General features: G+C 42.6%; 1 protein-coding gene across 1 annotated transcript in view; it reads left to right on the forward strand.

Moving 5' to 3' along the window:
* Nucleotides 1-13,248, forward strand: part of PROSER1 (proline and serine rich 1) — a 28,767-nt gene extending 15,519 nt beyond the window's left edge. Inside the window, exons 9-13 of the mRNA XM_040267024.1 lie at nucleotides 568-663; nucleotides 5,250-5,294; nucleotides 8,741-10,400; nucleotides 11,059-11,209; nucleotides 11,807-13,248. Coding sequence (XP_040122958.1) covers nucleotides 568-663; nucleotides 5,250-5,294; nucleotides 8,741-10,400; nucleotides 11,059-11,209; nucleotides 11,807-11,929 — 2,075 coding nt within the window. The 3' untranslated portion in view covers nucleotides 11,930-13,248. The remainder of the gene's footprint in view (nucleotides 1-567; nucleotides 664-5,249; nucleotides 5,295-8,740; nucleotides 10,401-11,058; nucleotides 11,210-11,806) is intronic.
* The last annotated feature ends 2,268 nt before the right edge of the window (nucleotides 13,249-15,516 follow it).

A 15,516-nucleotide genomic window follows, 5' to 3' on the forward strand; every position in this document is an offset into this window, starting at 1 on the left:
GTTGAAAGTAAAGGTTGGTATATATACTCTGTAAATCTGGAGCACTCAGGAAATATGCTATGCTGAGCTTTCCTTTGCCCACAGTTGGTTACTCTGGGGTGTTGGTCTACAACAGGGCAGAAGACTAAGAGTCTCATTTAGGATATTTTCCTTTTGATAAATTAATTATAGATTTTTTTTCATTGTTAATTATTTATATAAGCTTTTGCTTATGGGTAAATCATCTTGAATCCCTTTTTTGATCGTTGGTATTCAAAGACATCATTAGTGCATTTAACTTGAAAGGGCCAAGTGTGTGTGCTTGACATAAAAGGCAAATCATACAAGTCTGGTAGGTTCTGCCCACTGTGCCCTTCAGTGAGTTAGGCCTGGAGTGTGCCTGCACTGGGAAATAGAAGTCTCTGCTTGTCTCATTCGATCTCACTCTTCACCCAAGCCTCCATGTAAAACGCAACTGTACTAGATAACACAGTTTTAGAAATAAAGTAGGTGGCTGTGCCAATACAGCTTGAACTCAGGATGATGCTAAATTGTACTTTTTTTTTTTGTATTATATTTTTATTTTAGGTGCTTATAACAATGCAGGTCTGGTACCGTTAGCCAACGTCATAGCTCCAGGAGTGCCCCCGCCACCTCCATATACTCCTAATCCAGTAGCAGCAGGTAAAATCGGGTTGTTTTGGGATGTTAAAAGCCAATACCTTTCTCACCTTACATTCAGAGGGGACAGATGTGTGGTGTGGTGGTGTCCTAACAGGGAGCACAGCCCCCAAGCCTGCTGATGGAGCCGAGTGTGACATCCAGGCTCCACTAGAGCGATCCTTGGCTCACATGCAACAGATTTCTGTGTGTTAATTTTGTAGCCTGCAGCTTTACCAAAGCCACTGATGAGTTCTGGTAGTCTCCTGGTAGCATCTTTAGGATCAGCATCTATTTAGGGTCTTCTGCGTATAGTAAGTATCATGTCATCTGCAGTCGGTGACAGTTTAACAACTACTTTTCCAAATGGGATTCCCTTTACTTCTTTTTCTTCTCTGATTGCCATGGCTAGGATTTCCAAAACTATGTTGAATAGAAGTGGAGAGAGTGGGCATCCTCGTCTTGTTCCTGATCTTAGAGGAGATGGTTTCAACTTTTCATCATGGAGTATGAGGTTGGCTGTAGGTTTGTAGCGTATGGCCTTTATTATTACGTTGAGGTAAGTGTGAACACGAGCAGGCCGTAGAAACGGGAACCATTTCTCCTGAGTAAGATGCTGACAGGCAGTGGAAGAGCGTCGCTGATGCGGCGAGTGCCGCTGTTAGGGCACCTCGTGTCTGCCGTGGGCAGGAAAGGCTTGTTAGAAGGTGCCCAGAAGCGCTGAGCCTGCCCACACGCTTTCCAGGCCAGCCTCTCCTTTGGGCCCATGGGGAACTCAGGATACGAAATGTAAATGTTTTTTTCTATCTTGTCAAATTCTTCCCCCAAAAGAATGCACCTGTTTATACCAGCCAGTGAGGGTATATGAGCATACCATTTCTTCACACCCTTTCGAAGTGGAATGATAACAGGTTTTTTGTTTTACTTTTGCCAATCTGATACACTGATTCAGCTGATACCTTCTTTTGTCTGTCTTTTATAAAAGTTTATTTCATTCAGCTATTTGACTCTCCTGAATTTTGTCTTGTTTAGGAAACACTTCCCCAACCCAGTAGTGCAGCAAGATCTGTATTCTCTAATTACTATTGTAATGATTGTTTTTAAGTGTATAGCTTTTCATTTACTTGCCATTTATTTCTGTACATGTGTAGGGTAGGGCTAGAACTGAAGTTAAATTCTGTCTTAATTTACTTTTGCCCTTCCCCAAGATTCAGAGTTACTTACTAAAGTTTAATAAATTCTTTTTTTCTAGTCAGAATGGCTCTGGTGTTTGCTGCTGAGTACTCTGATTAAAGTTGCAAAATCTTTTTTCTAAAATCTGTCATTTTATTTCTTGCCCTTATTCACAGTATGTTTTAACCTAAGGGTTTTACATTTTTGTGTAGACAGACAGAGGTTGTGAAAGAAAAGCTGGAACCATGTTACCTTAGTTCAGGTATTCTTAACCCTAAATAGTTAGGCCAGATAGTCTGAGTCTTTTAAGATTCCTACTCCATCTGGAATTCCTTTTCATGTGGGGTGAAGTAGAGGGTTATCTTAATTTTTTTTTCCAGACAGTAGTCAGTCTGTCCATGCCAGCAGTCTTTATTAACTAATCTGTTTTCCCTGCTGCTTCGAAATAATACGTTTATCTTAAGTTTTCATTTACACACATGGCTCTAATTCTGGGCTCTTTATTCTGTTCCAATCTAGTTACTTTATGTTGCGATGATACCATATTGATTTAATTAGCAGATTTACAGTGTATTCTGACATCTGATAAGGCTAGCTTTCTCTCACTGTATTTTCATATCTTTCTTATCCACTTTTGGAAATTGATTCTTCCATGTGAACTTTTAAGATCACCTTATGCAATTAGAAAAGAATTGAATTTATGTATTTATAGTTATATAGTAATTTGGAGAGATGACTTTTTTTATATTAAATTTTACCATTTAATTATATATGTATGTCTTTAAATCATGGCAAGTGGTAGTGTTTTTCCAGGCTTTATGTTATTGCTTGCAGTAAGTGTTTTTGGGGGGTGGGGGAGGTTTATTTAAGTTATAGCTGATTTACAATGTGTTAATTTCTGCTTCATTCAAGAAGATTTTGTAGTTTTCTTCATATAGGTTTTTTGCCTTAGATTTGTATCTAGGAATTTTAGAGGAATTTTTTGGTTACAATTATAAATGGATATTTCATTTGTAGGTGCTTGTTACTGATTTCCTATTTTAGTTTTTTTTTTTCTTTGAAAGTCTCTTCTTCTGGGTATAAAATGTCAGCTGACTTATACTTTACTGAGTATAAGTAATGCGCCTGCCCTCCGCCCATGCCCACCCCCACAACCCACCCCAGCCTTATTGGGTATTGACCCTTATTGGGTCCACACTTTTTTGTTTTCATTTTTCAGAAGTCTTTTGCTTGTATCTTTATTTATAATATTTTTTTAGGGTTTTGTTTATTTGGTAAGTTGGTTGTTTTGTAAATTATATATACTAGAATCTGATTTTTGTAAACCAGTGGGAAAGAGACTTAATAGGGGGTTCAGTTCAGTCACTCAGTCGTGTCCGACTCTTTGCGACCCCATGAATTGCAGCATGCCAGGCCTCCCTGTCCATCACCAACTCCCGGAGTTCACCCAGACTCACGTCTATCGAGTCAGTGATGCCATCCAGCCATCTCATCCTCGGTCGTCCCCTTCTCCTCCTGCCTCCAGTCTGTCCCAGCATCAAAGTCTTTTCCAATGAGTCAACTCTTCGAATAGGGGTTTCAGACAATCATAAAAATTGCATATTTGTTCTTAGTTCTTCCATTTTATTTTTATGCTCATTATTATTCTTTTATCCCAGTTTTTCATTTTTCTTATTTTTGTTTACTTGGATTCATTCAAATTACTTTAAAATTTTTTAACAACTTTCTTTTCTTGCTCCTATTCAAACTTAGAATTTCTATCTTTAAATATCACTAGTGATCATCTTCATATTCTTAGTGGTTGTCAGTGTACAGAAAATAAAAACAGCTGTCCTGCATCCCACCATTGACTTCCATACTCCCTCTCCTTGATGATCAATTTCTGTCTCTTGAAGGAATACATTTTTCTTTCTGTGCCTCTGAACTCATGATTTCTTAACTTTGTGGCTTCTCTTTGATGCCCTGTCCTCATATACTCATGCTAATTTTCTTCTAGTAGAAAATCTCTCTAATCAGCTTTTTCAGAAAGGGTAGAGGTGTAGGATTATAGATGAGAAACCCATTTCTCACTAATTCTATTAGAACCTTAGTCTCTTTCTATAAACTTACAAAGAAGACATTCCTTATCTTTAGAGTTCACAAATGTCTTTAGTCTTGGAGTTCAGATATTTCACCAGGATATTTAGGTGTGGATCTTATGGTTAATCCTTCCTAGAAATCTGTAAGCCCTTTAGATGTGAAAACTCAAGTCTTTAAAGCTTTGGAAAATTTTGTCTTTATATTCCTTTAATTAATGATATTGCATCTCTTTTTTTTCTCCTTCTAGTACTCTTATTTTTCAGTGTATTTGTTCTGAGTCTCTTAGCTAATCATTCAGTACCTTAAAAAATTTTTTTTTGCCGTTCTAAATGGAACTTTTAATTTCAACTATGTAATTTAGCTTTCAGTAGTATTATTTCTGATCTTCACCATTCTTTGCATTTATTAACTTGGAGTAGATTTTTATATCTAAGGTCTTCAGCTTCTCTGCTCATTTTCTTAAAATATTATGTGTGTATATATTCTTCATTTGCATTACAGGATTTTAAAGTTCTTTTTCTTTCATTAAATCTCTGGATAGACACTGTCTTAAGTTTATTTGTACTCAGGTCCCCTTAACAAGCTTGATCTTTTTTTACTGTCTATGTCAGGGCTTGTGGCTTCCCTTTTTGCACTTTACGCCTGTCACACTGATGCTTTCTTGGGCAGTTAAACTGTCAAGCCACGAAAGGTCATTTGTTTGCCACTGTATCTCTGACTAATGGCTTGGTAAGAGGGGTCCTTTCCCATGGGGCCGGAGAGGGTGTGCTTTAGGCTGTTGGTCTCATGGGCTTCGAGTCAGCCTCAGCTCGGGCAGTTCCCCCTGACATCTAGCATGGGGCCTTTTCTAGAACTGAGAACAGCAGTGGACAGAGCCTCTTTCTCTCCATTCGCTTGTGAGATGGGCCCTTGGGCGGCAGTGGATTCGCCCTCAGCATTCACCTCCCGCTTCCAGGTCTCCCCTGCATTGTCGGCAGCGGTGCCCAGCAGTGCTTGTCTGCTTAGCCGGTGACAGTGGCTCCTGGGCACTCCTACTGCACTCCCTCCTAGAGGCACACGAGGCCTTCCACCATCTTTCCTAAAAGCCTTCTTAAATGAATCTGTAAAGCAACAGTGTTTGCTTAAAGCCCAATATGGAGAAGTGGTGGGGACAATTGCTCATAATCCTTGCAGTCTTCATATAGTTACTACTATGATTTTTGTTTATTTCCTTTTTTTTTAATAGGCATATGTTGTTTTTCCTAACACAGTATACATACATATTCTGGATTGTTTTTCTTTTACCCCAGTCTCTGATTATTATGATGGTGAATAATTTGATTAAAGCCGGAAATCAACTTTTATTTATTTTCTCATAGAGAATGAAGACCTCTCCAGTCAGTCAAAACCTACACAGAATCAAGGTAAACACCAAATTTGATGTCTGTCCTGGCTGCCTGCTCTGTTTTTCACTGAGATCAATTTGAGTTTGTGTGTATTTGAAATCTTTATGCTTTAGGGAAAGTTCCTGGTTAAAAAATTTAATTAATCAATGCTTGCTAAAAGTGACTGAAGAGTGATACATTTTATTTAAAAATAAAATTTTAATGGTGGTACATCTTATACACATAGCATGCAATATATAAAATATAGTCTATAAAATGTCTATCTTATGGAATCATCTAAGAAAGCTTTTAAATCCATATTAACTGGATTTAAAAATAACATATGTCTTTGTGTGCTGTTTGTAAAACTTTGAAGCCGTCTCAGTGCTATGTGGCATTGTATCTGCATTCACTTTACATTATATGATATTCGAAGCCTCATTTTTTAAAATATATAAACAACATTTCTTTTTGATAAAATCCCTTTTTTGACAAATGCTGTGTCAGATAGATTTTTTAGACTTAATTATTTCAGTAAGTATTTGGAGTAGCGTAATTTAATGTAAGGAAAGAAGAAAGAGTTGAAGAAGGGCCAGCAGAGCAGGAAGCGCAATCAGCAGGTGAGGGTGAGGCGTGGCCTCCACATGGCAGTGGGTCTGTGACATTTTCCCCTCCCCGTAGTGGAGGATATGTATGCTCAGGAAAGAGATGCTCTCTGCTGTGGGACAAAACCTGGGACCAGTTCTTACGTAGCAGAGTAGCACATGAATCTGATCCTCACAGTGCACGGGTAGGAATCTTGGTGGGAGAATTCCATTCCCTGAGAATGTGTGGAAACAGTGCTTTTTAGCTGGTAATTTCTAAGGCAGTAGCATAGCAGGGAGGAAAGGACCCTAACTGAGATGTCAGGACACAACAGTGTTTGATCTCTGGTACCACCTGGCTTTGTAACCTTAAGCAGCTGATTTAGCTTCTAGCAAAGGGAGATTAAGGAAACTTCAGCCTTTATGCTCAGCTTTGTTAATAGATCTGTTTTTGAAGAGAATAAACCATCAGCACCTTTGTTAGGAAGAGCACACTTTGCTTTTCCCTTGCTGTGTTATGTTAGCATGCTTAAGATTGTTTTTCCTTTTTGAACCATATTAAGAAACAAACAAGTATAGTGCTTAAGAACACAAGTATGACAGACCTTGCTGAAGTCTTGGTTCTGTCACTTCATAGCTGCATGACCTTTTTATCATCATCACTGTTATCACTGTGGTAAGATCTCTTATTGAGATCTACCCTTGTAACCAGTTTTTAAGTACACAGTATAGTATTGTTAACTGGAGGCATGGTGTTGTACAGCCAATTTCTAGAACTCACTCATCTTGCATAACTGAAACTTTATGTCCTTTGAACACCACTCAATAGCTGCATGATCTTTTAACAAATTACTTAATCACACTAAGCCTGAGATTGCCCATTTATAAAATGGGGGTATTAGTGCCTATCAGGGTTATATGAGGACAAATGAAATGATGGGTGTAAAGTAATTAGTACAGGATCTAACACATCGTGTTTTGTGGTTAACAACCAAATTAGATGACAGGAAAGTGGTATTTCCCATGGTATGGTTTTGGGGGGTGAGGGGGTCCATTTTTGTTTTGTTCCATTTGACTGCAGGCACTGTGATTAATAGTGCATGGCTTTTGTGTCATTATACGTAAAGATTTCCAACAAAGGTTGCTATAAAGAACACTGTGGGACAGCTTGGCTTTCCCTTGCCATCTGTCATTAACTACATGGTCCTCAGCATGAAGTTAAATAAGACAGGGAATTCTCAAATGTTTTCCCCACCAGATGTTTCCCAACCAATATTAACCTAAATCATTTTTTGGTATATTATTTACAAACACAAAACTAGGCATATATTCCTTGTGCTTCTAGTTCTTATAAAACAAATGGAATACAGAGCTACAAACCTATTTTCATATGTACTCTCAATTTAAAATGATAGTGATTTACTTGAAACTATCATGATATGAATATGGTATGAACTGCTCATGATATGAATATGGTATTAACTAAGATCTTGTGTGGAAAAGGCAATGGCAACCCACTCCAGTACCCTTGCCTGGAAAATCCCATGGACAGAGAAGCCTGGTAGGCTACAGTCCATGGGGTCCCAAAGAGTCGGACACAACTGAGCAACTTCACTCACTCACTCACCCACCCACAGATCTTTTGAGTTTAATGTTTATATATTTATGTTTTACTGTCAATTCTCCTCCCATGTTGATTATCTAAAACAACTGTAAAATTTGTTCAGCCCCGTGTAGCACCCTTTGGCCATCACTGAGCACAAATGTATTATGTGGGTGTGGGCTTCCTCTCTTCTTTTCCTGTGGTCCCTTCTCTATCCGTGATTAACACAGTGTGTCACTTTATGGACCATGTCAGCTTCCTTATGTCCAGAGTCCTTATCATGCATAGATTTAAAAAGTGAAGTCTTAGTCCATGAAAAGGTCTTTCAGTTGATTATCACTGCAAAGGTAACATTCTCTATTTACAGCTGAAACAGACTTCAGTGTGAATATAGCATGGACGGTAGTTGTCATCATGACATCACCTACCTAAGTCTTGCATTCCGTTTGGCACCAACAAGATCAGAAGCTAAGGTTTTCATTAATTGATCAGGAGGGAATCCCAGGCATTCCCAAAATGCCTGTATTATTTATTTGTAGAGTTTATCACAATAAAAGTACTGTAGCAAACTCTAGAAGTTTTGAGAGTAAGTCCTTGGGTGGGTTTGAGAACTGTAGCTGAAGTAATCGTGAGGTATCCAGTGCAGCAAAGACTTACTAAACACGTAAATACCAGGCACTGGGCTAGGTGTGAAGACTAAAGAGGAACTTGATATGGCTTTTGCCCCTAAAGTCTAGGACAAGCCAAGTAAAGTTAGAGGTTAAAAGGAGTCAGTATGAGAAAGTACTTGGGGGAAAATCTGTAGAGATTGGTAATCAACTCACATGGCAACCAAGAATACTACAGAGATGGCCTGAGTATACTCGATGACCTTGTGTGCCTCTAGAGGGGATGGTGTCCTGACAGCTCTTCAGAGAGGAAATGACTTGTCATACTACTCTAGACAAGTAGCCAGAGAGAATGAGTACACCAGCACTAATCACAAAATAAATTCTTTGAATTTTTTTTAAATTGGGAAGCTATGAAAAAGTTTTATTTGCTCACTGTCAAGGCTTCCTCACTGTGAAAGGGAAGGCTGTGCTGATCAGAGTCCAGAACTCTGCAGGATCTAACTGAGGCTGCCTGGTGAAAATGGAATCCAGCAATGTGTACACTTCAGTAGCCTCTTAAACCTGTCATTGATTTTTCTTTGACATCTGTTAAATATCACATAAACTTTTGTCCATTTTCTTTTGAGTTAACATTTGAACTCTCAGCCGTGATGATCACCTCTTGCCTCTCCTCCTCTCCCACCGCAGCATTCTCCACCCCGGCCAGTCAGCTCTTTCCCCCACCTGGCTCCAATCCCTCGACACCCGCTGCAACTCCAGTTCTTACCGCGTCCCCGGTCAAGGCAGGCACTCATCCGTCAGCGTCGGCCACCGCCAGCCTCCCAGGGATGAACTTGGCGAATACCGTCCTTCCTGTGTTCCCGGGGCAGGTCTCCGCCGTACACCCGCCTCAGCCGATGACGCCGAATCCCACGGTGATCAGGACGCCTTCGCTGCCGGCCGCCGCAGTGACCTCTGTCCACAGCACCACGGCCACGCCCGTTCCCTCCGTGTTCTCTGGCCTCGTTCCCCTGCCGGGTCCTCCCGCCCTCCCGGCCCCGGCCCCTCAGGCCACGGCTGCGCCTCGGGCCACCCCGGCTTCCAGTGAAACGTTCACCAGCCTCCCCTTCCCCGCCGCCTCTACCGCCGCCGCCGCCGCCAGCAACCTCAACTCCGCTTCGCTGTCGTCGGTTTTCGCAGGGCTGCCCTTGACCCTGACGCCGGCGTCCCAAGGCGTGTCCAACCCGACCCCCTCCGTCATCGCCGGGGGCTCGGCGCCCGCTGTCGCCTGTCCCCTGGGTGTGAACAGCCCCCTCCTGTCCGCCCTGAAAGGCTTCCTGACGTCCAGCGATAGCGGCCTCATCAGCTCCTCCGCCCTGCCCTCCGCGGTGACCAGCGGGCTGGCCTCGCTGTCCTCCCTGGCCAACCAGGGCGCCGACCCCCCGGGCTCGGCCGCCAACAAGGGCTACGGGCCGCCGCAGGCGCCCACGCCGGGCCTGGCGCTGTTCCCCGGGCTGCCCTCGCCCGTGGCCAGCGCGGCGGCCTCCACGCCGCCAGCCCTGCCCGCGCCCGCCGCCCCCTCCTCGGCCTCCTCGGGGCCGGCCGCCCACCCGCACGGCCCCGCGACCCCCGCCGTCACCGCCCTGCCCGTCGTGGTCAAGACGGAGCCCACCAGCCCCACGCCCTCGGCCTTCAAGGGCCCGGCCCCCGCCGCCGCCGCCGCCGCCGCGGGCGCGCTGGGCCTTTCCGGGGCGCTGGGCCGGGCCTACCCCGCAGCCTCAGTGCCCATCAGCCTGCCGTCCTGCCTTAACCCCGCGCTGCCGGGCCTCCCGGGGCTGAGCGCGCCCCTGACGGGCTCGAGCGCCCTGCCCGCCCTGCCCCTGGCCCCGCACGGCTCCTCCACACCCATCACCCCAGTCTTCACCGCCCTGCCTCCGTTCACGTCCCTGACCAGCAGCTTCCCTCTGGCCGCCACCCCAGCCCTCAACCCCCCGGCCTCCACGCCCGCTGCCCCTGCCGCCTCCACCTCGGCGGCGCCCCCGCACCCCGGCTCCGGCTCCGCGGCGCCCGCACTCCCCGGACTCTCAGCCCCAGCGCCCGCCTCCGCGGCCGCGGCCTTCCCCCTCAGCCTGCCGGCCGCCGTGCCCTCACTCTTCTCCGTGGCACAGGGCCCACTGCCGGCCTCGGCACCCTCCTACCCCGGCTTCTCCGTCTCCAGCGCCCCTGGGGCCCCCGCGCTGCCCGCCTTCCCGGGGCTGCAGCCGCCCGCCACTGGTGCCGCCACCGCCCCGTCGCCAGCACCCGTCCTCCCAGGCTTCGCCTCTGCCTTTAGTTCCAATTTCAACTCGGCTCTGGTTGCGCAGGCCAGGTACGTGCATGGTCTGGAGAGAGGGGAGATGGTTCTTCACACGACGGCTCATGCGTGATCTTGAAGTCGTTCAAATGAATCAGAAGCGAATTGTTGGTGCAAAATTATCTATTTCTGGGCCAACACTTAAAAGGGCTTGAAATGTTTCTCCTAACATGTTTCTTTTTGAGATAAATGTATAAACTATCAATGCCTGCTCAGATAATCAGCAGGGATTCCCTGATGGCTCAGATAGTAAAGAGTGTAATGCGGGAGACCCAGGTTCGCTCCCTGGGTCAGGCAGATCCCCTGGAGAAGGAAATGTCAACCCCCTCCAGTATTCTTGCCTGGAGAATCCCATGGACAGAGGAGCCTGGCCCAGTACAGTACATGGGTCACAAAGAGTCGGACAGGACTGAGTGACTTCACTTTCAGATAACTTTAAGATTTGCATTTGGTGATTTAAGTTGACAAAACAGCAAAAGGTAAACTCACTGAATTCAGAATAGTCTTAATAATGGAAAGTAGGTTTTACATCAGTGTGTAAAACCTATTTATAGTTCCCTACAATAGAGAATTTCTAGGATTTTTTTAACATCTTAAGATAGTATTTGACAGATGTAGAAGCAATAGCTTTTATGTCTGTCTTGCATGTTGACCCATTCTCTCTGTATTTCAGCTTATCATCTGGACTTCAAGCTGCAGGCAGTTCAGTTTTTCCAGGCCTCTTGTCCCTCCCAGGCATCCCGGGATTTTCCCAGAATCCCTCACAGTCATCCCTGCAGGAATTGCAGCATAATGCAGCTGCACAGTCAGCATTGTTACAGCAGGTGAGCAGCCCAGCCTGGAGCAAATAAGGATGGTAACAGGTGTAACATAGCCTCTGTAGTGATAACCTTGCAATACAGATAGTGGTATTCCAGCACTGACCCAAAATGGCTCTTAGCAGAATGTCTGGAGATTTGATGATTAATTCCCTCCCCCAAATCTACAAATTATCCTTGTTTTCCCTCAGGAGAGTGACAAAGGTGGTAGAATATATTCATCTGTGTGTTTTTTCTGCTTAGAGACTTTTAAATCTCAGTCTGGCGATTTTTACATACAGAATCTTTAGATGTAACAGTTAAATTTTAGCTTGTCTTCTTTAGTTAAAGCTAAAGTAGTGGACCATTGAGCCAAATTTTCTCCAGAAAACCTGTTCTTTTTTTAAAGGATGTTAAACATTTTAAAGGCATTTCTACGCACCTCTACCATCTAAAGTAGTCTGAATGTTTCTTAAAAATTTCAGGAGACTGAACAGACTTACCTTGCCCCAGCATTTTTTTTTTTTTTCTTTTAAAAAAACAAAAAAGTGGGACGGGCAAAAGCAAGCACAGGCCTGATGGAATTTGGCACTCTGCTCACCTGTGCATTCTTCTTTCCGTCAGGTCCACTCAGCGTCGGCTCTGGAAAGCTACTCAGCTCAGCCGGATGGGTTTCCTAGTTACCCTTCAGCACCAGCAACACCATTTTCTCTGCAGCCAGGCCTGTCCCAGAGTGGGTGGCAGTGAATACATTTTAACGCATATCATCCTGCAGAGCAACGTCAGAATTGCCCAAGGACCCCAGACTTGCCCGAGGACCGCAGTGAACTGTCTGACAAATGTGAAGTTGGCCAGAAGTCAGGAAATGAGGCTAAGGATGATCCTGGGGAAACTGTGATAAGAGTTTTAAAAAAAAAAAAAAAAAAAAACACACACAGTTGCATTCTTTAAAAATGTTTTTAAGTGTGAACACTCCCCTATGTAAATATATTGAAGACAAATTGTACAGAGAGTAGTATTTTAAAAAGTGTTTGGGGACTTTTCACCTGCACCCTATGACATTTTGAACAGTGTACATGAGTGGTGTAGGGGGACTACTAAAGAGGGTGTTAAACTCTTTATAGCCGAATACAGCCTTAACTCTGCCTGTACAGCATCCACTGACAGAAGTAATGGTCGTGCCTCAGACTTACGGGTTGCATGTGGCCCTGGGGGAGTTACCACCCTTGATACGCTTGAGTGGTTCCTATTAGCATCGCTGGAACTCAGTATCCATACTCCAGATATATCCACAAAAGGGAACTTGACCCACCATTATTTTTAACCCCTGACATTAACAAACATACATGTACTGCTGAATTTAACCCAATGTATTTCAGGTAAGTGAAAATGGTGCTTCATATAGTCCTTAGAATGACTTTCAGGTGTTTTCAACTAAAAACATATATATATATATATGTTTTCTAAAAACATATATATATATATCCAGAACTACTTTCTTACAGAAATACAAGGCCTGTGATAATTTGCCTTCAAAACATATTTCTTAATCTCAGCATTATCCAAATGTGAGTGAGGAACATTGGACTGACCCTTGGGCCACCTCTATTACTCATTGTACTCTGGAAGCTCTTGGTGAATGTTTACAATCATGGGATGTAGTATTTCTATTTGTACTTAGAATCAAATGCTTATCTAAAATACTGATGTGACAACAGATAGAGAAGACTTTGCTCTGTTAGTAAATATGCAGTGTGTACTCTATTTAAGGACCTGTGGTAGTATAACATAATTGAATGTCATTAATTTAAGTAAAATAACTGCCACATTCAGGGGGATCGGGGGAGTAGCAAGAATGATTTCCAATCCTGTGATTAAAAGTATAAACTATAGAATCTACTGTAGTACATTTCAGCATCTAGAAGTTTTACTTTTATAAAAATGGTGTCTAGAAGATGTTGCTAATGTATTTTCCTTCAACATGGGGAACAAACTTTTTAAGTATATTAATAAATATTCCTGTATGGTCAGTTTTTAACAATTTTTTAAAATAAACTTTATGGATACATATTTTATGTGTTTTATTCAGCACTTGGATAAGTATTTTAAGTTTTTGTCTTGGGGCTAATATATAGGACATATTTGTCTGAATTTAGTTGGAAGTCAATGTCTACTACTGATGCTCATTTAACACCTCATGTGAAAGTTGAAACACACAACTAACACTTGAAACAGACTATGGCTTTAATTATTTCCCAACACAGACTAGAAGTTTCATTTGTTCTTTTTGAGTCTACTGTGTGTGTGTGTGTGTGTGTGTGTGTGTGTGCGCGCGCGCGTGCACGCGCGCATGCTCAGTCACTCAGTAGTGTCTGACTTGGCAACCCCATGCACTGTAGCCCACCAGGCTCCTCTGTCCATGGGATTTTCCAGACAAGAGTATTGGAGTGGACTGCCATTTCTTCCTCCAGGGGATCTTCCCAACCCAAGGATCAAACTTGTGTGTCCTGCATTGGCAAGCAGATTCTTTACCACAGCGCCACTGGGAAACCCTCATATAATTGATGAAGTTTAATCTTAAGCTTTACGCTTGGCTTGCTAGATGGGTCTTATCTGCATTTATAAAGTAGTGTCCCAGAATTTTAGAAAAGACTTAACACCAAGTCAAGTTTAATGAGCCTTTTTTGTTTTTAAAGGTAACAGAATAGTAGGTTCAGTTAACATATGAAATAATGGACAATATTAGGTAAGTTGAAAAAAAGATCAAATTTAACATATCCCCAGGGTCCTTGTACTCAGGAGGGACTTTATGATAAATTTTTAATTTTTAAACTTTATGCCCAATAAAATTTTATGATAAGGGTTAAAAGTTGTGTTTTTAACTCCTAATTGGTGAGGAGGAGAAAATAGAATAAGAAAAAATCATCCAGAAAGAAAGCATGGAAAAGTGGAAGAAATAAGCACACAGTAAGGTGTTAGCTCTGATTGCCTATGTGTTGGTTTCACAAGAGTGGAGACGAAAGGAAGAAGCAGGCTCAGATGGTTTTACAGGCAGGTTCAACTGAACAGACTCTTCCAACAAAAGAGAAAAACACTCCTCAACACATTCTTGTAGACCATTATAACCTTGAAACAAAAACTGAGGCTAGAATAGTATGAAAGAAAAATGTAAGTCAACCTTTTTCAAGTAAAGAGTAAAACATCAAAATATGTGCTACATATGAAAAAGAAAGTGAAGTTGCTCGGTCGTGTATGACTCTTAGTGACCCCATGGACTGTAGCCTGCCAGGCTCCTCCGTCCATGGGATTTCCCAGGCAAGAATCTGGAGTGGGTTGCCATTTCCTTCTCCAGGGGATCTTCTGGACCCAGGAATCGAACCCAAGTCTCCCACATTGCAGGCAGACTCTTTACCATCTGAGCCAGCAGGGAAGCTCCATGAGCTACATATACAGAGCATTATTCTTAAACAATATGATACACCACAATCAAGTTGCATTTACATGAGGAGTGCAAGGATAAAGTAACATAAATCTAAAAGTGTGAGACTTCCTGGTGGTTAGTGGCTAAGACTCCACACTCCCAATGCAGGGGCGGGTTTGATCCCTGGTCAGGGAACTAGATCCCAGATGCCACAACTAAAGATCTGGCGTGTCTCAATGAAGACTGACAACCCCAAGGGCTGCAACTAAGACCTGGGGCAGCCAAATAAACATTTTTAAAAAGAAATCTAAAAGTGCAATTCAACACATTAGCAAGTAGAGAAAAAATTTTCTCAGTTTCTCTTAAAAAAAAAAACCTGATAAAACGTAATCACCATAATGTTTCACATACACACAGCAAACTAGGAAAAGGAGGAGACTATCAGGTAAAGGAATTATAAAAGTATAACACACTATTTTTAATTATGCAATTTAGAAATATCCTTTTACGATCAGAGACTGATCAAGTAAAATGCATTTCCTCATTTTACTAGCACCCTAGCTAGCTAGCATAGGAAGGTACAGAAAAAGAAGTAAAAGGTATAATTATTGGAAAGAAATATTGCTTAGTGAGATTTACAGATTGTTATATTCAAAAGTCAATCGCAGTTTCAGATATGAGCAACAGCAGAAAATCACTGGATCTCCAAAGAAGTCCTATATGTATATTATTTTAAAAGCTTTAAAAGCGAGAGAACACAATTACAGATTGTGGTTATAGGGAGGTGGGGTGAGACTTAGGAAAGAATATTCAAATAGTTTATGGTGTTGGTAATGTTCTTGGTCTAAGGTTGGATGGTATATTCATTGTTCATTTTATTCAATAAATATACACATACATGCATGATATATAA

The sequence above is a fragment of the Oryx dammah genome, unplaced genomic scaffold, assembly GCF_014754425.2.
Source record: "Oryx dammah isolate SB20612 unplaced genomic scaffold, SCBI_Odam_1.1 HiC_scaffold_24, whole genome shotgun sequence".
NCBI classification, from domain to species: domain Eukaryota; kingdom Metazoa; phylum Chordata; class Mammalia; order Artiodactyla; family Bovidae; genus Oryx; species Oryx dammah.